The sequence below is a fragment of the Calonectris borealis genome, chromosome 8 (genome assembly GCF_964195595.1).
Source record: "Calonectris borealis chromosome 8, bCalBor7.hap1.2, whole genome shotgun sequence".
NCBI classification, from domain to species: Eukaryota; Metazoa; Chordata; class Aves; order Procellariiformes; family Procellariidae; genus Calonectris; species Calonectris borealis.
In genome coordinates this window covers 32,384,794-32,408,156 of record NC_134319.1, presented here as the reverse complement: position 1 = coordinate 32,408,156, position 23,363 = coordinate 32,384,794, and the positions used below count along the sequence as shown (strand labels likewise).

The 23,363-nt window shown below is 38.4% G+C and overlaps 1 protein-coding gene across 7 annotated transcripts in view; it reads left to right on the top strand.

Moving 5' to 3' along the window:
- Positions 1–23,363, top strand: part of RALGPS2 (Ral GEF with PH domain and SH3 binding motif 2) — a 128,903-nt gene that overhangs the window by 7,972 nt on the left and 97,568 nt on the right. For 4 of the 7 annotated variants that reach the window (XM_075156866.1, XM_075156867.1, XM_075156871.1 and 1 more), the window contains exon 2: positions 20,117–20,248. In XM_075156866.1, coding sequence (XP_075012967.1) covers positions 20,192–20,248 — 57 coding nt within the window. In that variant the 5' untranslated portion in view covers positions 20,117–20,191. Of the gene's footprint in view, positions 1–338; positions 435–18,542; positions 18,679–20,116; positions 20,249–23,363 lie in introns of those variants that run through there. The other 3 variants (XM_075156864.1, XM_075156868.1, XM_075156865.1) reach the window with 3 other exon arrangements.

Below are 23,363 nucleotides of genomic sequence, written 5' to 3'. Positions count from 1 at the left end.
CTGTGAAGTATTTTGGGGATTCCAAAAGCATCTGCAATCAGCTTACTTGTGTGATGTGTTAGAATGCTGGTAGCATTGTGTAGTTTCTTAGGTGTACATCTTGGATTTCAAAATGCACATAAATTGTTTGAAGTGCTAAATCAATAAAAGAAAAAATGGCCCAAAGATTTGGACTACTCTCTCTCCCCTTAATGCATCACTGTTTTGTGCTGTCACTAATTAGTAACTCTAGTATCATGAGGTGTATTGATAAAGTGTATGGTTAAGTGGATGACTCATGATCATTGTATTTCCTCTCCTACTCTGTCACATAATTAACTTTCTTTGTGTGGTTAAAGGGCACCTGAACTGTGCTGCCGTTGCTAGCAAGTCCAGACCACTCTTCCAACAGCCTTGTCTTTGATTACCAGCCAGTTTTCCCATGTGCTTTATTGGTAAGTATGCCTGAGTAGTGGCAGCTATCTCATTTATTTTTAGAATAATTGTCACGTATTCTTAGACTGACCAGTTTGTTTGGGTGTTAGTTGTCAGGCTTGTCTGGTAAGTACCTTTAAATAATTGTGATACTCTTATTGATCAAACTTTTATGGAAATATACCAACAGGCATTTTGGAAAGGAATGATGTATAAGAAGAGTAGAATCTATTGAGTTCACTCCTTCCATGCAGTTGATGTGATCTTCAAGTGTCTTCTGGAGCTCAAAGTGCAAATTTACTGAAGGCTTAGGAAGATTTCTTCTTAGGTACACAGATTTCTTCTTAGCTTCTGAGAACCGTTAATGTGGACAGTGAGCAGCCTGGAACTTGAGATGTTTGTTAGGGCAGATAAAACCTGGGCCTTGCAGGTCTGCCTTAAGATAGGATGAGGATAAGCATTACCTGGGTGTAAGGCTCTATTATTATTACTTTTTAGTATGCCATGCATGGATGTTGTCAGATGTGCAGTTTCTAATGAAACTGTTTTTCATTTTATTTATAAGATAATAGCAAATGTCCCTCTGTAGTAGAAATGTTTTTGCTACTTCCTGTTTGAAAAGTGCTTGGCTAGCCACCCTATGCTGGTTGATTGTCATATTGATGATAAGTAATTTCTTCTAATCCGCCTTTTTTTTTTTTCCTCCTCCTCCCAGTCTGGGCCTATTTTGGATTTAGTTTGAACAGATTTTGCCAGATAACTCTCTGATAATAGATTTTGGTATTCTTAGTGATATGGCTTGCTGAAAGTGCTTTTCTCCTTACTAGTGGACAACAACTTACTTTCTGATCCTGTCTAGTGTATGGCATTTCCAGTCATGGTAGTAGATAATTTTTAATGGTACTTTAAACAAGTATGTATTGTGTTACATTGGACAAGGTCTTCATTACAAATGTACCAAATGTAGTAGTACCAAATCTAATTGCTGTATGAAACTGTGATTCTTTGGTTATTTCTTTATACTGCGTAAAGCCCTTGTGTAGATCTAGCTATGCTGGCAGAAAGTTATTTTATTGGTGGAAGTTGTTTAGCTATACTTGCCATACCTATCAAAGTGTTCAAAGTGTCCACCCAGAATACTTCTAAAGGAATTTGGAGAGGTAAGTGTTGTTAACCAAATTGTAGTCAGGAGATCAAACAAAAAGGCAAGCTTGATGCTGTTTTCACTTGAGGTGGGTGCCGGATGTACAATGTTTTCTGAAGTTGAAGGCATATTAAAGTGATATTAAAGAAGTGGAAAAACTACTTTTGAGGTGCAGTGTTTTTTTACCTTTGAAGAATGGCGGCTTTTCATAAGCAGATAGTGTGCTTTAGGACCTGTTTGCAGATAGTGCTTCCTCAGTGTCTGCATGTAATGGCTTGCCCTTGTATTTAATTAACTTGCTGACACTTTTTTTTTTTGATGTGGATAGGGTCTGTGTGATGACTGAACTCAAACTGTATTTCATGCTGTGACTTGTTTAATACTTCTGAAAAGTCAAACTTGACTCTTCTCTGAAGCTGTCTTAGTGGTGGAAAGGCTTCTTCATTAGGACCTAGTTCATGTTTCAGATAAGGTAATTTAACTTCTCTTAAAAGAAGTATTCATATAAATCTCCGTATAAGCTAGCATTCAGGGACTTCGGTTTGTTAAAGAGATATATCTAAAAATTCTGTTAGAGTCCAGCAATCAGAACTGCTTTAGTTTCTTCTCTTTTTGGTAACGAATGCTGTATGACTAGGAGAGAGAAAAGAAGTATCCTCGTATTTGTTGTTACATGATCCCAAATTATTTTTTATATGTACAATGGAAAGTTTTAAAGTATTTAAGGTGACGTTATGCCGGGGCATCTACAGAAACTTACCAAAAATCTTGGGGTTTTTCGTTCTGTGAAATTGTGTGCCTTCCCTGCTCAATTTGATTAGTTTATGGGAGAAAACCGAAATGCCCACGGGTGTGGAAGCAGACTTGTACGCTTAAAGTATGTGCTTGTTAGAAGTCCAAAGTGAATATATGCAAAATGGGTATGAATTCTGAAACAAATTTAGATTTACAGTAACAAAGGTATATACACTAATGATTTGAGGCTGACACAGCTTTGTTGAGGAATAATTCTTGATCTGAATTTTATAACTTAGTTATATTCACTGAAAGGGAATTGCTGAGGCCAAAAAGCCTTTTATAACGGATAGCTTAGGAAAATGTGAAATCTGTTGTGCAGATCTGTATAGTAATATGATAATTCAGAGGGGTGTCGTATTTGTGTTATGCTAAGTTAGATAGACATAGAAATCTAGTTAGGCTATGTTAAGTGATACTGCTAAAAAGGGAAGATTGTTTGATAAATAATGCAAATAGCTGACATGAAAAATGTCTTGCTAAGCTATTGCACCCACAAAACTTGTGTTAAATCCCTCATTTATTTGTAAACAAAGGTATATTGTAGAAAAGTTGAAGGTTTTAAGTAATTATTTCTGCTCTACCTTTTTTTTTTTTTAAAAAAGCTAGCTCTTATTTTATCATTTAGAAAAAAATCCATGGTTTTACTTACTTTTTCTTCCCCTCTCTCTGTGAAGTGATAGTCTAAAGTGGAAAACAGAATCGGGCAGTAATGGAGCTAAAGGACATGGACAGGAGTGAGGGAACAGGAAAAAAGACAGACTTCCCTTGCTGTCTTGGGATGTGCTGGAGCTTCGGTGTTGCTTTTAGGTGTCAGATTTCTGTGACTGAATGTCATGGATATCTTCTTGATTTTACGTGTCAGAGTGAGAGAGGGAAGATGAGGAGAAGTGATGGGCTTCAGCAACTGAAGTTTTTGTTACTGGTCTCTTTCTCTGGTGTTGTCTTTCCCTATTACATTCCAGGTCATTAGTGGAATTGGATATCTTTTTTTCCCTAGGGCAATAGGGCGTGTTTCTGTGATCTTATCATTAGACTAGCTGATCGGTATTTCTTTGCGGCTTTTTCCTGTATTTATGATTCTCCTAATGTTGGTAGAAGTGCTTTGCTTACAGGAAGAAAATTGCAATCTTTTGGAATTCATAATTGGCATCTTCTCTAATGCAGAGGAGGCTGATGTTTTTTAACATAACAATCCTCAAAATAAGAAAACACATCTTGGAAGAGAAAAAGGGGTCTTGCCTAGGTTGGAGATGCCATTTGCAAATTGTGTTCTTTTTTGAGGATAGGGGTGGGTTGTGCATGCAATTGGGTCCCAGAGTGAATTGATATTGAGTTTGCTTCATCCCTCAGCGAGGGAGCTGGATTATGCGGCAGCCTCTGTGGTAGAGCAGCCCCACTGCCTGCTGTTTGATAGCTTTGTCAGATTTACGGTGTTTATTAGCACACACAACTCAGCTGGAAAACCCTACACTGTTGTATATGAAAAGTCTAGATTCTTAGATCGGAAAGATTCTGTAAATCACTATATGAATATTGCATTTAAATTGGTAGCTACGTTTGCTATTTTTGCTGAGGTTGTTTTTCTCTGTTGTCTTGGAGGTAGTGGAAGATAAGTTTGTATAGCTTATTAAAATCCCTTAGCTTTTAAGTGATAAAGCTGTTTCAGAAGTATACCACCTGCCAAAAACACACTAACCATGTTGTGGCTAGTGACTTCAGTGATATTTCAGCAGTAAGGTACCAATACTCTATTTATGATGTGGCTGACTCTCCTTTATGTTGAAATAACATTCATGACTAAAATGGACCTCCCAACTTGGCCAGCTGAATATGAAACTAACTAAAAAATTAAAGTATTTTCAAAGTGCAGCCAAGGTATTGGCTTTTTCAGCCATTTTTTTAGCAGGTAAGAGGCAACTCACTTCCTGGCAGTATAGAATGGGGAAATGATTGCTAATTTGTGTGGTGTGTTGTTTTTTGGGGTTTTTTGGGTTTGGTGTTTTTTTTGTCCCCCCCCCCCCCCAATTATTCACTAATATGGATGATCTTGGCTTTGAGACAACACTGAAACATCTGAATTTATTTAGTTAAAATATATTTTTTTTAACTGTAGAAAAATTTATCCATGTATTAATTTCTTTCACCAAATTATTTGTGGTTCAGATTTTCCAAATTCTCATGGGTAGTATCAGTTGAATCTCTCATGGTGGTGACACCATGAATTGTGGCAGTATCACCAACTATCAAAACACGATGAAACCTTTTGTCAAAGACATGCCAGGGGTAGGAGAAGTGCGTACAGATAGGGCTTGCGCGTTCTCTTTGCTTCTGGCCCTCCGTGATACCCAGCTGATTTGCTGTTACTTGCTTATTGGACTCTTATCTCACAGTGTGAGAGGTTGCAACTTTTCTTTTCTGTTCCTGGATTATGGCCTTCCATCGCCAGTACACTTCACTTCTCATTCTGGGGTCCATGGGCTTTCTCACCTCTAAACCTGTGTATGCATGTTTGGCAGTCTTGCTTTTTTCTGATGGGTTTTCAGGAAGGACAAAATGGACTGTCATCTACCTCTGGTGCTTGTTAATGTTGGAGGGGAGAGGCCACATGAATAACATCTTCGGCTGGGCTATCTAAGTATCCATCACAGTGCTGCTTCTCCTAGCTAGGAGAACATACCCATGCCATAAGTTGATTGCTTGAAGTGGTGCATTTAAAAATAGCTTTCAGTGGGTATTCTTCTTTGTATTTATTATGAAGTGGAATGTTTTGTTGGAGGCTTGAAGGCAAATTTTACCAAATCTTCTAGAAGGAAATAAGGGGAGATTCAAACATGCTCAAACAGATCTCAAGCTTTTTTTAATAATGTTTATCCACTCTTTTTGGAATCTAAAAAAATTTACATAAAATTCACATCATCAAGAGAGCAAAAAATGAAGTAGATTTGTGGTTTGATTCTGCTTGATCAGTATATTTGGCTTCTCTTCACTGGGACTTTTTTGTCACTTCAAGCAAGGCTACTCCTTGTTTGGTGTGCAGTGTCCGCTTATATTTCTTATGTTGACAGATTTCCTTGTACCTCCAGGACAAGGATGGTTTAATGTCAATAATGATGAAGCGGTATCAAATCCTTGTCCACATTGTAACTTAGGCTACTGGTTCCAAATATTTAAAAACTGTTCCTCAGACCCTTTCAGTTCTCTGTACTGGTCATGGCCTTTTTTTCATGTTTTTCCTCCTATTCAAGGTAAGACAAGCAAAAATGCTTGTCTTGGCCAAGCTGTGTATTTGGGTGCCTGAATTTTTTTTTTTAAAACTAAAACTCTTAAGGCAGCAATACAGGGTATGACAGGGTCTCAAAGAAGTATTGTATTTTCATTTAGATGAGGTGAAGAATTAGCTTTCATCGGTTTGTCCAGAATGACTAATCTCTGTTGCTTACGAGTAAGCCAGTGCTATTGATTAGTACTGGGCCAGAAGATCCCTTCTCTGTAGAAGGGGGGTGGGGAAAAAGACTTTTGTGCAAAATTAGGGCAGAACTCCTGCAAGGTTTCCTGCGAGAAGTTGCCAGAGAACAGAAAAGCTTATCTGGTAGGCGTGTTAGGATCTGAGGATCTTTGTTTTTGTTCTGTGATTTCCCCAAGATTTGCAGCACTACTTTGTTTTAGCACTGTGATGGTTTTGGTGATCCTGGAAAGGAAAGCAAAGCAGTTTCTAATCGGTGTGCTAAGATTAGAGATTTCAGCTGTGTTATAAATCATTTAGTCCCAAACAGGATTCCAATTTAAGTTTACAATTTATTAAACGAATAGAGGCAAGCAAACAGCGCTGGGTGTGCCGGGAGTCTCCGCTCCACCAGGACACACACCATAACGCGGCACTCATCATAAATATATACAGTAAAACATTACATATTCATATAATTTTGTAATATGCCTATACATATGCATGACCTGTCTCCGCTTCGTATTAAAATGAGTTCCAAGTCATTTACATAGTCCAAGCACGCGCAGTAAAGTTAGGGTTAGGGTCTTTTCCTCTCTGGTGGTCGTTTATAGTCTTCTTCACTGTGTCTGTTAGTTGAACTCTGGGCTTCCTTTGTCTATATATGGTCATTTAATTAACTCATCCACTCCTCGACTCTTGTAATGTAACAAGGCATTGGGTTATCTTGTCCTTTAACACTTATCCTTTCACAGATGTTCGTTATTAGTGATTTACATAGGACACTATCTCATCACAGCTGTTACATAGGAGGCCTAACGAGCCAGCTCAAGGCCTGTCTGCTCTTATCAAGTGGGAGGATGTACCATGGTGAAATCTCAGTCAGGAATTGTTAGTTAATTTATGGCTTAGGCTAGACAATGGCTCTGTTATTAACCCTTAAGTGTTAGTTCCCTCTATCAATCCGCCCTTTTCTAAAAAGTTAGTAAATTCATTTACTATACCAGAATGTTCACTAAGTGGCTTTTGCAAGACGCAGGAACTATATACATACTATATACATTAACCACTCTGCTAGACTTAAGCTTGTGGTCATACAAGGGTATGTAGGACAGAAGGTCACACTTCATCACACGAATCAGATGAACATATTTCACAGCTGTTAGTAGCAGTTTATAGTGGATTTTTTTGGAAGGTGCCAGTCTGTGAGCTTTTTAAAGATACAGTTAATATCACTGCATGTCACATAATAATGGTTTTTGTATTCCTAATTGTGATACCTTGCCATTTCATAGTGTGGACTTTCTTGCATTATAGCATTCTAGATTTACTTTTTATCATTTAAAAGATTAACACAAAGATGAATGTAATTTTCTTTAGTTAAATGGACTGTTAAACAGCATGATTTCCTTAAGAAGAAATAGCGTTATCTGCTGTGAAACAGTAGATTTACATTCAAAACACAGTTCTCCTCCAGATCTCTTATCAAAACTATATTGTGTGCAGGCTATCTCTCTGTCATTGTTCTTGGACCCAAGTTTTCAGCTTGCACGTCTCCGCACTTAAATTAATTTTTAATGCATGCATCCATTGATTTGGCAGAAAACGGCACAGCTGCATTTCATAAGCTGAAGGATATGTTTGAGTAATAATTATCCAGTCATCCACTGAATATCTCAAATATCCAAATAGAATTTGGATAGGATATCACTTGTGAACTTACTGTGCTGAGTTCATAGTGCTGGAATAATCTTAAAAATCCTGCTTGACAGACTGTATCGAAGGCATACTGGAATCTTTGTGTGTGTGGGGAAAATGAACCGGACTTGACTCCTAAATTCTGAAAAGACCATCAAATGCCGTTATTCTGTCAGCAGTTGCCATGCTCTTAAAAATAAAAATTGTAGGATTCCCCTTGCTTTCTGTGAGATCTGGAAGAAAATGCTTGTCCCTGCTTTGAACATGTTTAGCTGTTCTCACTTGGCTTAAGTGCCTACATCCTTTCTGTGCCTGTCAAACCATGCAGGCCACTCAGTGTTGTGTGTACATGTGCATCTTGTGCCTTTACTTCTTTAATGCCAGTAAACTGTGTCCAGGTTTGTGTTCTCCTTTCCTGGCTTGTTGATCATATTGCCACTAAATCCAGTGTAGAGCACAAGGATATATGCACCTTTTTAGCAGTTAATGATTTTTGCATTCCTGATTGAAGCATGGCTCACAAACAAAATAGCATGCCTCTACCTCCTTAGGAAGTAATTTGAGAAATTATTTTATTTCCTTGGTCCCTGGTTAGTTTAAAGTTGTCATGTGTGCTGTAAAGAACTTTATCATTAATCTTTCCCCTTCAGTTTGTCTTTTTCCCTGTTCTGTAACAAGAATTTGAGGCTTGCCTTTACTACCATTAGACGTACACAAATGTTTTTGCATAGTTGGTTCTTGTGCTTTGCCCGCTATGCTCTTCAAATTAATGCTTGTGCTACATTTCAGTGTCTTTTTGATGTCTTCTGGAAAACATTGTATTCTACATCAGTTATACAAGTTCTACAAACTCTGTAGATATTTATTATATCATTCCTTCTTTAGAGCAGATCCTTTCATCAATAATGTAGATAGATCACTTAGAAATAGCTCCATCAGGGCTCTCATTTATACTGTCCATTTACCTGAAATCGTGTTTAGTTTTTCTGGTGATTCAACTGTTGTTAGTGCACAAGAAGTAAGCTGGGTATACCGGAATTTCAGGCCTTCAAATAAATTCCTGTCCACCTTGAGTATCTAAAAAGACAAGATTTCCCTGCAATCTACTGTAAGTTTCTGTTTTGATCACAAGAAAAAAGTCTGATACCATCTTAAAAATACTATCCTCCTTAATGAAAATGTTCACTCTAAATTATTTCAGTTGAAGCAAACATATGCTTGGTCTCCAATTTCAGGCACTTTGAGTAGGTCATTGACATCTGGTTGAGCCAGCTGACAAATCCTCTGTGGATTTATCTGGTTATTCTTGAACACTTAAAACAAGGTTCCAACATCTATTTGGTTTGTTGAAGTCCTGGATTTGTGTGAATTAACTTGGATTTGCTCAGTTTCTGTATCATGTTTTATTAGGCAGATGCTTTGGTGGTCAGCAGTTACTGACTGGTCTTGGGTGAAGAAAAGTGTTTGATATTAAACTATTGGTATTTGGGTCTTTACCTGCTCTCTCATTAGTTGCCTGATTTACTGAGGTTCTTCCAAAGGAGTTAGAAATGTGGGAAAGATGTGGATGCTTGGATGGATAGATAACTGGTTTGTGTATTGTTTGCCTGAGCTTGACACACTTTCATAAATGAATGCAGGGGACAGTGGCACAGGCAGAAAATCCAGCTCTCTTCCCCAAATGTCTGTTGTAGTTCCACATAATAGTCATCATACCAAATATAGGCAATTCATATGCTGTTAGGTTTTTTTTTCCTGTTAGCACCATTTCTACAGCAACGGTGCAAACTTCCATATCGATGCATGAAGTTAAAAAAAGAATAATTAAAGGGAACATCACTGAAATATTGTCATTACAGGCATTATTGATAAAGACTGTACTCCTCTCTGAAGCTGAATTTTAAAACAGACTAAGATATTTTATGTCTTGTTCAAGAAAGATCCTTATTGTCTATTAACGGCTTTACAAAAAATATGGTAAAATGTTCTCTCAACAGTATTTTCTTCTTCCTGAATGAGAAACTCAGGCATTCAATGTGGGAGATGTTTTGCTGCCTTCTCCCTAAATGTAAATCTCTCTTGTCATACTGCACAAAGAAAGTGTGCGGTTGAGGCAGGAGTATGTACTGACTCTTTAATTCTCTGGATTTGGAGGCCGTTACTCAGCAACAGTTGGTACTTCGTCATCTCTTGCTTGTTAAAAATCTATCCTAGGATGGTTTGATCATCTTGTTTTTGATTTGGCTGTTCAGAATTTTGACTCTAGCACTTAATGCCTACAGAAGATTATTCGATGAGTTGCATGGATATACATCCACGTGTGGTGTGTAGGTTTACACAGAATGTTCAGTCTAGATCCTCAGTCTCGGTTTTCATCAGTGGTTTTTCTTATATGTGCTTTTGGCACACGAGTTGTGGTGGTTGTTGGTGACAGAGTTCCTGTAGCCTATTGACAGTAGCAAAGCTCATGCTGTCAGTTGTCATCTTTGTTTCAGAACTTGCAGTTGTGCACTTGCACATAAAATTTTATTTGAATTTTTTTCCCAAATCTTTTTCCTGTGGAGTACTTTTTCGATTCTGAGAGAAGTATGCCACCCACATGGGTCCATTTGGAGATTGTTATAATGATTTTTTTCAAGTTTGTCTTCTGCTGGAATTTTTAGTGTTGCTTTATTTAAAATGAAAAAATTTAAAACGTAAGAATATAAAACATAAGAATATAAAAGGCAGCTTCTAGAGACTTTTCACAGTGAGCATGTTGTGATATTTTTGCTGATGCGCGGTCTGTAATAGTTCTTCTGTATTCATCTGTTGCTTACATTATCCAGAAACAAAGCAAAACTCTGGATCTGAGTACCTCTGTAAAGAATATTTGGATCCTGAAGCTTATGCTAGCAGCATTCAGTGCTCCACTGTTGCGTGTTCTTAAGTATGACTTCTCTGTTCAGAATGTTGTCCATGGATGTATTCTTCCTTTGTTAGTTCCACTGATAGAGTGCCTGCACATCTGACCCATAACAAAAATATTTTGCAAACTGAGCATCAGTTAATCAACATGACATTAATCATTTACTGCTCCTCTTGTTTGCAAACAAAACCGATAGCTACATGGCCATGGTCTTGGAAAAGCCAATTGTGGAAAGGTTATCATCTTATAGAACTGCCTAATTAATTAAAAGTATCTGCTTCTCGTTTAAATAATTCCTATTTATTTTCTTTGCCCTCTTTTTACATCTTATTCATGGAAATAGATATCAATAGTTCCTATCTTTCGAAAATGTCTCTAGGTTATGATTTCTCCTGTTCTGTGTGTTTGGGGTGAGGAGGGATCATCCTCCGCTTCCTTGACTGAGCAAGCCTGGATTTCTTCTTCAGATATTTGAAGAAAGGTTGCTCAAACAGGCTAAACTGTCGGTAGGCATGAATTGTGGAGAGGGAGACTGAGGAGGGCAAAACCTTATTATACTCAATGTACTTTCTGTGCTAAAATAATTTGGTTCCCTAATGCTTACCCTTCTGGCGTATGGGAAAAAAAACAAATCATACATCATAACTTCAGATGTTCAGTCTCTTCTGACAGCAATTGTAAAACAATAGCCAGATCCAAAGGAATAAAACGTTCTTCTGTGCAATGTCCTTTCTGAAGAACTACAAAAAGAAGGAATAGAGGCTTGTAGGTGATCTCTGAAGAAAGCAGCTCTGGGAACCTGATAATTTGTAAGCAGTTTGTGAGCAGAAACTTCTTCAGTTCTCGTGTAGTTATTTACTTAGTGAACCTACATTTTGTCTTTTAACGCTCAAACTCTGCTGAAGAGAGCTTTTGTTAGAAGAAAGCAAACCTCTTACAACCCCAGGCTAAACTTAAATAGCGTGTACACATGTTCACATTTTTGGCGTACTCCATTTGTTGCCTGCAATGATTCTCTCCTTCTGCTTGATTCATGCCTGCATTGTGTGAGGGCCAGGATCTGCTACTGCTTGCAGCTGCGTACCAACGCTAGTGCTAAAATTTGTTGCCGTGCACTACAGTATCTACCAGTTACCTCTTGGCTATGAGTCAGTCCACCGAGTATAGCTGGCCTTTGAATGGTGGAAGTCAGAACGGTAAGGATCTCCTTCCAATTTGTGTTTTTTTTAAAAACCTTCCATTTTGAGCTGAACTTCTTTATGGTTATTGCAAGTTGATTACAAACTCAGCTAATAGTTTGCTTTTTGTAATAGAATGTGGTAAACAAGTAGCTTGTACTCTGGAGAAGGATATTCTCCTGGATTTTTGAGGTTTTTTCTTTGTGTTGTCTGAGGAAATGGAAGCCACGAGTTGTACCAGCTCTTGAGTTTAAAGAGGAGAGCACTGGGTACTGGAGCACCGTGAAGAAGGGATCTTGATAGCTAGAAACTGAATAAGATATGAATGAGACATAACCTTACTATGTATTACCATAACGTTACCTCTCTTTCTTTTCTCTCGCCCGGTCCCTGAAGTCAGAGAATGAGGTGCATAAAAGCAGCAATAAGATGATTTTGTTGTCCAGAATGTGAGTGCACACATGATAGTGAAGGTGCTCTGTGGGTATTGTTGTCTTAAAAAAGAATAATAATTTCACTTAATTGTTCGTCCAGGTAAAGGTTTGTCCACCCTTTTCTAGAGTAGGAGAAGAGAATCTGAATTAAGAACCATATTTAAATGAAGCTTTTTTTTTGTATTTAAAACTTCATTGTCAAACCTAATAAAATGATATTTTGTTCTATTTGTTGCTCTTCTGTGGATTCTAATTTCATCTGTCTTGGAGTTTAAACAGCTGATACTACTGTGACTGTTCTACAACAGATGCTTAGGGAAAGAGTGCCTGTGTGACATAACTTTGAGTGGTTGAGTTGTATGAGTATAGAAGTGCTTTGAGTTTGCAGCAGGACTGATCAAACCAATGAAAAAAGGCATCTGTGTTACTGGGTTAGCTATACCGGTGATGCAGGTGCCATATGACACAACTTCTTTCAGGAAGCAGTATCTTAAGTAACTTAAGCAGCTATGGTTTTTTGCTTTTAGTACTGTTTTCTGGAAACTGTTCAAGAATCAGATTTCTGTATTCTGATTTTGAGCATAAATTTACATTTTATTCATACTCCTGGTTTGTCCTCCTGATATTTAAACATGGCAAGTGTATCCTTGTGCAGATTTCAGTTTGTTAGATTAAGCAAGCTGAGGTCTCCTGGTTTCCACTTCTGCAATGGAGTCGTCAGTGAACCTGGAAGTCCTTCTCTGCATATGTTTCATTCAAAAATCTTTTGGAAGCCAGGTGACCAGAACTGCGTAGAGTACAGGATCAACAATCCCAACAAACGAAAGTTTTCGAGGAAGTATTTGTCCATAACTAATGCAAACATCTTGATCTCATGTGGCTACTTCATGCTTACAACATTGGTGGCCGTCATTTCCAACTGATATGCTGAAATTCATAGCAGAAATTTTACAGGGATCAACCCAAATGATCCTTTAATGATTGACTTTCATTTTTCATTCTTCTGTCCATCAGATAGTTTTATTTGTCCTGTATTATGTTGCTTTCCTGTATTTCCACGTTTTATCATTCTAACATTTGTACTGGTGTTGCATATTTAATAACTGTTAGTAATCTCTTCCTACTCTAATATTATGCTCCTCTACCTCTGTTTTTGTCATGTCTTTACCCCATGCATGTCTTCTACTAGTGTCTCTTATCTCAGTCTTCACTAGTGGCAGCTTATGAAATGCTTTGCCAAGATTCATGCGTCTGACCGAAGATTTCGTAGTATGTGAAATTTTAGGTCTGGGATTTGATTATCCTCAATGATAAATTTCCTGCAGGAGGATGGGGTTATATTAAGTTGCTTGAGCTTTTATTTCATCTCTACTGTGGAAGTTTCTATTTTTATCAGTTTTGCTATCTTATATTATCTCTTAATATTATCACGCTTAACTGAAAACTGAATTAAAGCATGTGTTTAGGTGGCTTTCACTTTTCTTTTTTAATGCTGTATACATAGTATCTTTATTCTTACAGTGCAGTAACCTAGTTGGGGTTTTTTTGTTTTGGTGGGTCAAGTGTAAAACTGAAGAATATAGTTTGGAAGATACAATTTGGTTTGACTTGAGAAAATCTTCTTTCATAGTTGGGTGAACGTTCTTTGTCCTGTTGCCTATTTCTTGCCGACTTTCTACTTAATTGTGGGGCTTTTGTGTGTGTTGTGTTTTGTTTTAGTGTGGGGTGTGTTTTGTATTTTTTTTAATGTGTTTTGTAGGTTTTTTGTTTTGGTTTGTGTTTTTTTAGCAGTTACCTCTGCTTTTGCCGTTTAGACAATAAGCTTTCTTCCCATCCTTAGACATGTTTCTAGCTTTACCTATCTGTGCATAGCTCCTATGGACTTTGAGAGGTTCTGATGGGAAGTATTTAATAAAGAACAGTGGCTTCTGGGACAAGAGAAGGAGGCCAAGCATTTCTCTTTAAGTCAGGAGCATTAAAAGCTTGGTGGTCTGCTCAGATTACCTTGGATTTTTTGCCACTGCAGTACCTGTAATGACTCTTGTTGTCACAGTGCAGCTTTGTGCTGCTTCCTGAATCTTTCTGGTTGCAGAACAGACAACGTGCAGCCTAGCAAACGAGTGATTTTTCTTTACTATTGGGTAGTATGTTCCTTTGCTAACACAGTCCTTAGGTACACAGGTCTTCTAGGCATGTTGACGTGCATGTGCACCGAACTGCAGGGAAGAACTGTGAGTGTGATCAGCCCTTGCCCTGATGGCAAATGGCATGAGTACTTGTAAATAGTGGTGGCTATAGGGTCTGCGTGCCAGGGCACTTTGTCTTCTTTACTTAACCTTCCTTGGTGCTTGTGTGCCCCTGGGGCACCTTGTACCACTTCCACTTAAGTTGGGTATGTGGCAGCTTGTGTGCAGCTAGGGGCACGCAGCATCGCTGTACAGCAGAACGTCCAGAACCTGCCAACTTGATGCACACCAGCGAGAGGTGCGCTCGGTGTGCGAGGCATCCGTGCTGGGCGTTGGGTCAGCAGAATTTCCTGTACCCCCACCTGCTCAAGGTGCAACACGTTACTGAAGTGAGTCTCACAACATCTATTTGGTGATCTTATGGGAAGTATAATCCCTATTCCATTAATCTAAAAAACTATAAAACCAAGAATCAGACCAAAAGGTATTTCATAACTGTATGCCTTATAAAGATTAAGGAAAAAGTACCTGGAGAATGCATTGAAGTGGCAGCATCTTAACATTGCCATATTTCTAGTGGTGTTGGATTTATTTTGGCCATATTGTTGTGAATTTTTAGCAGAGAGATTTTACCTCAAACCACTGAAGGGGGGAAGCTTACAGGAACTCAACACCCAAAACGACAAGCATTTCTGGGTGTTCTTCATGTAAAGGAGGAATTACAGTGTGCAAAATGAGTAATTGTCATAGAGGCTCTTTCTTGTAGCTCTATGTGGTAAGGAACTATAGATTAATCGGCACATTTTGTATTTAACAAGTTCTGATCAAAAGGGCAGTGAGGCATCCAAGATACTGAAGTGGTTCCACAAAGTACTTCCAGGCAGAAGGATCCGACTTGGTGCATATAGGCAAATGTGACAGTTGCTTGAAGAACTTGAATGTCTGTTTCACTGAACCTTCTACCTGGTGTTCAGTGATTAGAAGCAATGTTAATTTAGAAAGTGCCAAGCAGTGCTGAAAAAATACACTTCTAACTAAGAATCAAAGAGCTCAGATCCAGAATTAGAATTCAGTCAGTAGCTCCAAGATTTCACTGAAGTGTCCTGGTGTGGAATAGTTGAATCTAGCTAGGCTGTACCATGTGTGGGGGAGTGAAGATTCAGTGAGGCCCAATACGGTTCTGTTCCTTGTTTAGAAAGAAATAGCTTTTTCTGTACTGTTTGTCAAAATACCGATGAGAGTTTCCACAAGATCAGGAGCTCAGGTTGATTGAGTCTGGAACTGGTCTTCTGGTTCCTACAGTGCTTTGGTCCCCAAAGTCTTTGGTAGTGGCTTTGCATTCATAGTTGGTGATTAATCCATGCAAGGCAGTTCTGTTTTCTGCGTGGGGATCTGTGATCAAAACAAATGACATCTTGTACTGACATTATGAATACGAACAAAGAGGATCTTGGTCATTGTAACTCTTGAGCCATTCATAAAATTGTACTGTGTCTGTTTCCTCAAAGCTTTTGTGCTGTTCGGGACAGGAAGTTTTTAATGTAATTTTAGGGTTGTCCTTTAAAATGCTGTTTGTACAGTATATTTTTGGGATAGTGTTTGACCTAAGCTGAGACAAGAATATCCCTGGATTCTGCTGTGGAAGGGAGTCAGGCTTAGGTGTCCTGTTAAGCACCTGTCAGAGTCCAATACCCTCTGACCAGGTTCTTTTAGATATTCCACACATGGAGGGTGTAATGTCTAATATTAAATTTACTATTTGAAAATAGTTGATATTACAGAGGATTTCTGATTTAGCAGTGTGATACAAAATATACTGAAATCACAATACAGATGCGAGTTAAACTTAGCAAAATACAGCAATTGCAATATACAGTTCAGACACAATACCAATGTGATGCCCGTTACTGGTCTCTAGAATATGCTCGCTGTCACGACGTTGGGCATCCCCAGTCACTGGGAAGGAATATGTGGGTTGAAGCCAGCTCAAGCCTGTTGCTCTCTCTGAAATTCCTTTGTTAGTTGTTTGGGTTTTGTATTCTGTGTTGGGCTGAGCTGTGTACTCACTCCCCCCATGCTGGTCTAGCTAACTCGGGGGGGAGACATTCACTTTTTTTAATGAACTCAGGGAGAAACATTTACACCACTAGTTGATTCACTGAACTGTAATATAGTCAGATGATCTGCTCAACTGACATAGCTGTTTATCTAAAACAAAGGCCGCCCTCTGGTCCCCTTTGTGCTGAGATAAAGTCAGCTTCTTTGCAACAGCTGTGGTCAGTCACACCCTGCATTATTCTGAGCTTCATGGGCACGTTGCCCTTGCTCATCTTCACGGAGCTGCCTTCCATTTTGGGGGTTTATAGGTCAGTCACTGTAATGGACTGATCATCAAATACAGCCTTGGCTGAATTTGCAGGAAAAACTCAGACTCATTGAAGACAACAGACTTAGTCTAGACGTTTTCATTCTTTGGGTATGATGAATCTTTTTATCAGTATTTTTAGTTTGCTTTTTACTGTACAGTATGCATGGCATGAAGAGGTAGGAAGATAGCACATAGTGTGTCTAGGCTTCAGGTTGGCATAAATGCATGCTTAAGTATTTTATGCGTCGTATAAAACACTTTCAATTCCACATTTAATGCATTTCTGAGCACAAAGGCATTTATTAAATTGAAGAGGAGAAGCAGACTGGAAGTTCAAATTACTCGGTGTAATTCAGTTTTTGTAATTGGATATACAGGGTGTGCAGTGAAAACTGTTGCAGTGTGGCGACAGTAATTTCACATATCCAGCTATGTTGCTCTGAACAGCTCTGCTATTGATCACTTTCTGATACTGCTGTTTACTACTTACTTTGGTGTTGAGCAGAAGGGTAGTATAGCAAGCAAATTACTTAATTATTCCAGTGTTAGGATTTTTTCAATATTTGTCTTAAATGATACACTGGCCAAAATTGTTGCTATGACTCTTTATTGTTATGGGAGTGGTGATGTTCTCACGTCTAATGCAGCTTTCAAAAGTACATTTTAAATGTTTCAAATTCTGGGACTCTGAAGTTGATAAATGCTAGTTTATAGCAGTTCAGTACTAATTCTGCTCCTTGCTGTATCTCCACAAAGTGAGGAAAAAATATAAATGTATTGAAACATACTATTGTAATGCAGCTATGGGTACAAAATTAATATTGTGTGGACAGCTGTGTTATGATACAGCATGACTGGCAGATGTTATATTTTGTAATCTCGGTTTCCTTTGCATACAGGGTTTTTCTAAGTGATTTTCTACTTATTTAAAAAAAAATTTAAAAAAAATCCACCTTTTATTGTATGTGCCTCATAGGAGTCTCTTCTCAGCATGGTGGCCAATTTCAACCGTACTTGACTAAGGGACAGAGTTCTTACAATTCTCATCACAGTCAGTAACCAGGCAGAAAAGGAAAACCCGGAGCAGTGTGCACCACCCCTGTACTCTCCAGGTACAGTGCTCTAAGGTGGAAAGTCTATCACGTAGTTGTCGGGCTCACCGATCCCATTTAGCCTGCTGTTAGGTGAATGAGCATGTGCTGTGTTCAGACAGCACAGGAGTAAGTGCCTGGCTGGCACTCGGAATGGGTGGGCAGATGCAAACAAAAGTCAGAATAGCTTAGCAAACAGGTAGCAAACTGGAGCTGTTATGTTAAGGGACCAAGGGTAAGGCTTGAGAGAGTGCAGGAAATATGGGTGGGGAAGTTGCTAGGGCCTGTCTGGGTGCCTATGGGTTATGTGAGACTAATCATTAGGAAACTGGGCTTTAACCCTGTTGCTTTTAGAGGAGTTAGTTCAGTCTTGTTTATCTGAGGCTGCTCTGCCAACTCCATAGGCTTCTATGATATGCATAATTTCTTTTAAATAGCACCATCCAAATCCCTCCACAAAAAAACCCCCAAACTTCAGTTTTTGCTTTTCCTTGGTCAGAAACACTTCTTCCCCAATTCTCCCCCTTGTTGTCTCCTATTAGTACAGGGAAGGGGAATGACTGAAGTATATATTAAACCACAACAATACCCTTTAGTTTAAGTTCGGCTTTGTGATACAATTATGGGCCATATAGTATGATGAAATTGTGCAAAGTGTCAATTTTCCTTACCATTACAGTGGTTAAAAAAAAATACACATTTTCAAAGGGTAGGTTTTTTCAGCAGAGAAGAAGATTAAATTGGGACAAGTGTACCTGGAGGGACAAGTGTACTTGGAGGGCCTGAAACTGGTTTTGGGGATGTGGTGTCTCTGTCCTCTACTGTCACTACATAAATGAAAATTATGACACATCAGTTAGTTTTGTTTCCTTGCTTTTCAGTTCAGTAAATGAAAAGGCTGTAGGAAAGAGGCATTGGGGAGCTGAGCATTTGGAAATATTCTACAAGAGACAATCTGAAGGGTAACTGAGATAGGAAAGGACAGGACAGCAGTGACACTCGCAAGCCGAAGATGAGGTACTTTTTTCCCTTCTATGGTCTGTTAGTATAATACCAGCACCAATCTAAGTGCAGTTAAGTGTATTTTCAGTGGAGGAAACACAATCTTAATTATAGCGTATGGGCTGGGAGTATAATGTTAAAGTGAAATGTAGCATCTTCTCTCTGTGAATGAGACAGTCCCATCAGTTTTAAAAAAAAAAAACCACACAAAAAAAAAAAAAAACAAAAAAAAAAACAAGAAAGGGTAGAATGTGGGTGGCTGTTCTGAACTGCAGAAGTACAGCTCAACATAGTTCAGATGGAGACTATTAATATGCAAAAATACCTGGAAGCTATGCTGTTTGCCGTGGCACTCTTTCAGTTGCCCTCCTTTCTGTATTGCATTCCTGCAAGGACACTTTAAAGTTACTGCTTTTTTTGAGGATATTTTATTATCTAAATATTGCAGTTTCTTGCCTTTCGGGCTTGTTTATCTGACATACCTGGTTTAGGTCACTTGGAGATAGAGCTTTTTGGATTACTTTATTTTGTTTATTTCATTAGGTAAAGGTCTTAAGTATGAGATGCTATAATACTATTTTGTCATGTTATCTGTCACTTACCTTCTCCATTTATTTGCAAATTGTGTAATAGTTCTGAGTTAAACTACAAACCTAAAATGAATTTCATAAATAATAGCAACTTCAGAAACAATTACGCTTGCTATAAACATAGACCTATGAAAACTGATTAATAATCGTTTTCACACTAGAGGGCACTAACATCTCATGAAATTTAAGCCCAAACCAATTTTTACTCTCTGTAACACTTGAGTATTGGGTAGTCTTACTGTTTTTGTAGTGGATGCCAAAGGTTTCTGTTTCTTTGCAGCCTTTTCTCTGTAGAAATGAAAAGCAATAGTATTCTTGCAAGGATGCATTAAAAGTTAGTGTGTGGAGTTTTCCTTTGTGTGTTGGGTTTTTTTTTCTTTTATTAAACAATAATTTGGGTAATTTGTGGAGAAAAGTGTAAATTCCACTTGTACTCTTAAATTGCTTTTAATGTGATAATTTTCACTTGAAGCTGCTGAATAAGCATATAAGTTAGGAAATTATTGGATAACTTCTTATAAAAGTTATCTAATAGAGTAAACATCCAGGACATACTTTTAAAAGTTGGTAATCAAAGGAAAAGAATCATACATGAACTGATGTTGCAGGCCTAACTTTAAGTTAGGGTTAATGCGTACATTTACGTATTGATACCTGGTATATAGAAAATAGTATGGAAAAGAATATGGAACCTTCAGTTTATGTCACTTTTAAGTAGGTAATCTTAGAATATGTGTTTGAATCTAGAGTTTGGACCTGAAAGTGGTGTAGCTATTTTGGAAGTACTTTATTTTTGTTATGGATTTTAAATACAGAATTTTGTTTAAAACGTGAATAAAATGATTACTTTTTGCTCTTTGTAGGAATGGTTACTCAGTTGCCTTGGAGATGATCCTGCTGCTGTAAATGTAGGGCTGAAGATTAATGGTGTGGGCAGTATGGACCTAATGAACGGACAGTCAAGTAGTGTTAATATTGCGGCTACTGCTTCAGAGGTAAGGATTACAAAACTCAGTTATTGGATACTTAAGACCATAAGTACTCAATTTTTTTGAAATGCAGCAAAATGTGATTTTTTCTTTTAACAGATCTGGTGCGGTGCAGGAGATTCTTGTTTTGTGTGTTGGTTTCATACGCCCCGGTTTAGATATGAATAAAGTTCCAACCTTTGTATACCAAAATAAAGCATGAGCTAGCATTTACAGCCTTGCTATACCAAAGCTGCCTTTTTTATGTTCTCCTCCATCACATCTAGACAAGGAAGCTTTTCTTTTCAAGTTTTAACAATAATAGATGCTCTTAGCGCAATAAGCTGGGCTGGCAAGGCCTGTGGGAAATGTTCTCTTCTTTGACAGGTACTTGTGTGTGTGTGTCAAGGGGCGGTCTGACACAGTAGCACTGCAATAAGTTGTTCCCTTTGTCTCTTGGACTATATGCAGGCATTGGTATGGGTTCTCGCCTGCCCACAGAAGTTTCTGCCCTCTAGAAGTGAACAGCTTGTGAGTTAAGAGCGTGTGTATCAGCCAAGCAATGGAGATTGGCCTCCTATGCTGATCCCTCTTATTTTGAAGTTAATGTAGTTTTCCATTTGTCATCTACTTAAGGAAAAGAAGGGGCGGGGTGAAGTTAGTACCAGAACTTTTTGTGTTCTTTTTGCTAGGATCATGTGAGGAGATGTTGAGTTGTGACTGATTCCTAAATTCTTCGCAATGTTGGAGGGTTTGCAAGACCTGGTTGGTTTTGTTCCCCGCCCCCCCCCAGGTTCTTGCCAATCACTCCCGCTTCAAGTTTTTGTTGTTTGTTTAGTGGTTTTTTGTTTGTTTGTTTTGTTAATGCCTTGTAGTACTGGGATGAAGGGAACTGAAAATCTGCCTTCAGTGTATATTGAGTGATCTTTCCAGATGCATTGTTTGTCTTTCTTCTTTGGGGTGACTGAATATATGCTTTGGTTTGTTCAGATGTACAATGCTAACCTAACCTTTCTGCTCAGGGGAGACATTGCTGGTGCATATTATTTTTATTGCTTTTGTCACAGTGTGAAATGTGTTTTTACTGCAGTGGATTTCAGTTTGTCTTTTTTTTCTTTCATTCTTCATTTGTCCCTTGTTTAAAAGACAAGATATTCAAGAATGCTACAAAGTCAGTAGTGATGAGAGCCACAAAGTCCTGAAAACAGTTGCTTCCTTGAATGAATCTTTGGACCTTACCAAAGATGTTTGTTTTATTTATATATTTACACATGTGTTTTGAATAGCAGAGCTGCATGTGGGCTACGCACTTGCATGTGCATATGGAAATGGAAAGTACCACAAACAAGGTGAAAGGAAAATTGGAGTGTTGTGTTATCAAAAGGAATCAAATAATCTCCAGCACGATATCACAAGTATTGACAAGATTTAAACAAGAAAGCTGGCATCAATCTCAAAGACCATTGTTTGTTTTTATACAAATTTTTGTGCTTCCCATAACATCGTGTTATGAATCATTGCTTGACCATTTGCTGGCATGCAACTGAAAAATTTTCTTGGAGGAAAGCTCTCTTTTTACTCAGCAAGATAGTCTTGAATGTTTACACGATGTCTGATAAAATTGAGTAAAATATATTTTGGCAAAGTTACATGAATCTGCTTTCAGCAAGTGGTATTTTTTTCCTATCTTGACTAACCGGGAAGAGGGAGGACTTGTAACTGAAATGTTTCTGTAAGTATGTTGGTTACTGAAAATGCCTGTCTGGTTTGGAGTTCTTAGTGGTGTTCTCAAAGTCAGGTTTTTCAGAAAGATGGTACTGTTAGAAGAACCTAACTAAAACCGGACATGATTATTAAATGAGTATGTATTTTCTTTATATGTCCTTATAACAAAAGTGCTTAAAAATGGACAGGGTTTATTTCAGTTGGCTGAATTCTCAAGGAGTTCAAATGTTCTTGTTTCTGTGAGTGGGAAGCCAAAGTCAAAATATGTAGCGTAGCCCTAAAATACAGTCTTGTTAGGTTTTCAGAAGACGACATTAGCAGAGTAGAACTGTTCACCATCAGTGACCATGTGCTATCTTCCCTCCTGCCTTGGCATCAGCAGACATGATGCAGGTGTTACTGAGAGTACAGTGTAACAGTTCTGAAATTTGGCTTCCACCAGAAGTGATCTGCTGAAGTGGCCGTTCATGTGCATGTCGTATATATGACCCATATCCACGGTCTTGAAAACTTTCAGCATAGCAGTAAAATTACACAGACTGTCAGGAAGTGCCTTCATTGTGTGGGCCACAGTCTAGTCTTTTCAGCTGTCTAAGAGGTATCTCCCTGTGATGTGGTGTTAGGATAGAGTGCTTAACGATACATCAGTCTCCAGCATAAGACTAGGCAGGTCTTGGTTTGTGCTCAGTGTGTTTTGCCACAGCTGAGCTGGAGCTCCCAGCAATGGTGAGAATAAGCTCTGTGCACCAATACTAGTTTTCTTTCTCTCGAATATCTCCAAACCAAGTGTTAGCAAAACTGTTGTGGGAGCTCTGTTAGCGCTTACATCAAGGCTATGCTATTGCTGAAGCATGCAGGTGCCATACTGTACTTCAGGCAAGCGTACTGTTTGCTGAAGAAGCAGCGTTAGATTTGATACAGTTACTGACTGTAGTAACTGTGGTCCTTCATGATGGTTTTGTCCACGTGTCTCATGTTATTTCTTACTTTTTAGTTGAGAGTTTGCTTTATGCCAGGTTTCGGAAAGTGAGAAGAAACTAAGAAGCAAGAAACATGCACAGCCTTTCAGGTCTGAGGAGAGTGTGGGGCAGCAAAGTGATTGTGTGCTGTATGCATATTTCTGAAATAAGTATGCCTGGGGTTCAGATGTGAAGTGTACATCTGGATGTGACCTCTCGGTCTTCATGCGAAAAAAACCTTTCTTTCTTGTAAAGAATCTTGACTGAACAGAATCTAGGTTTCCATCTAATACTAGAGGAAGTGATTACTCATAACACAGATGTATTGTTCTCATATGAAACACATGAAACCAATATGAAGTGTTCATTTCATACAAAGTGTTAATTTTTTGAACTATATTTGTGTTTTGCAGGAAAGCTAAATCTTGGTGTTGTAGATAAAGTTTCGTAGAATAATA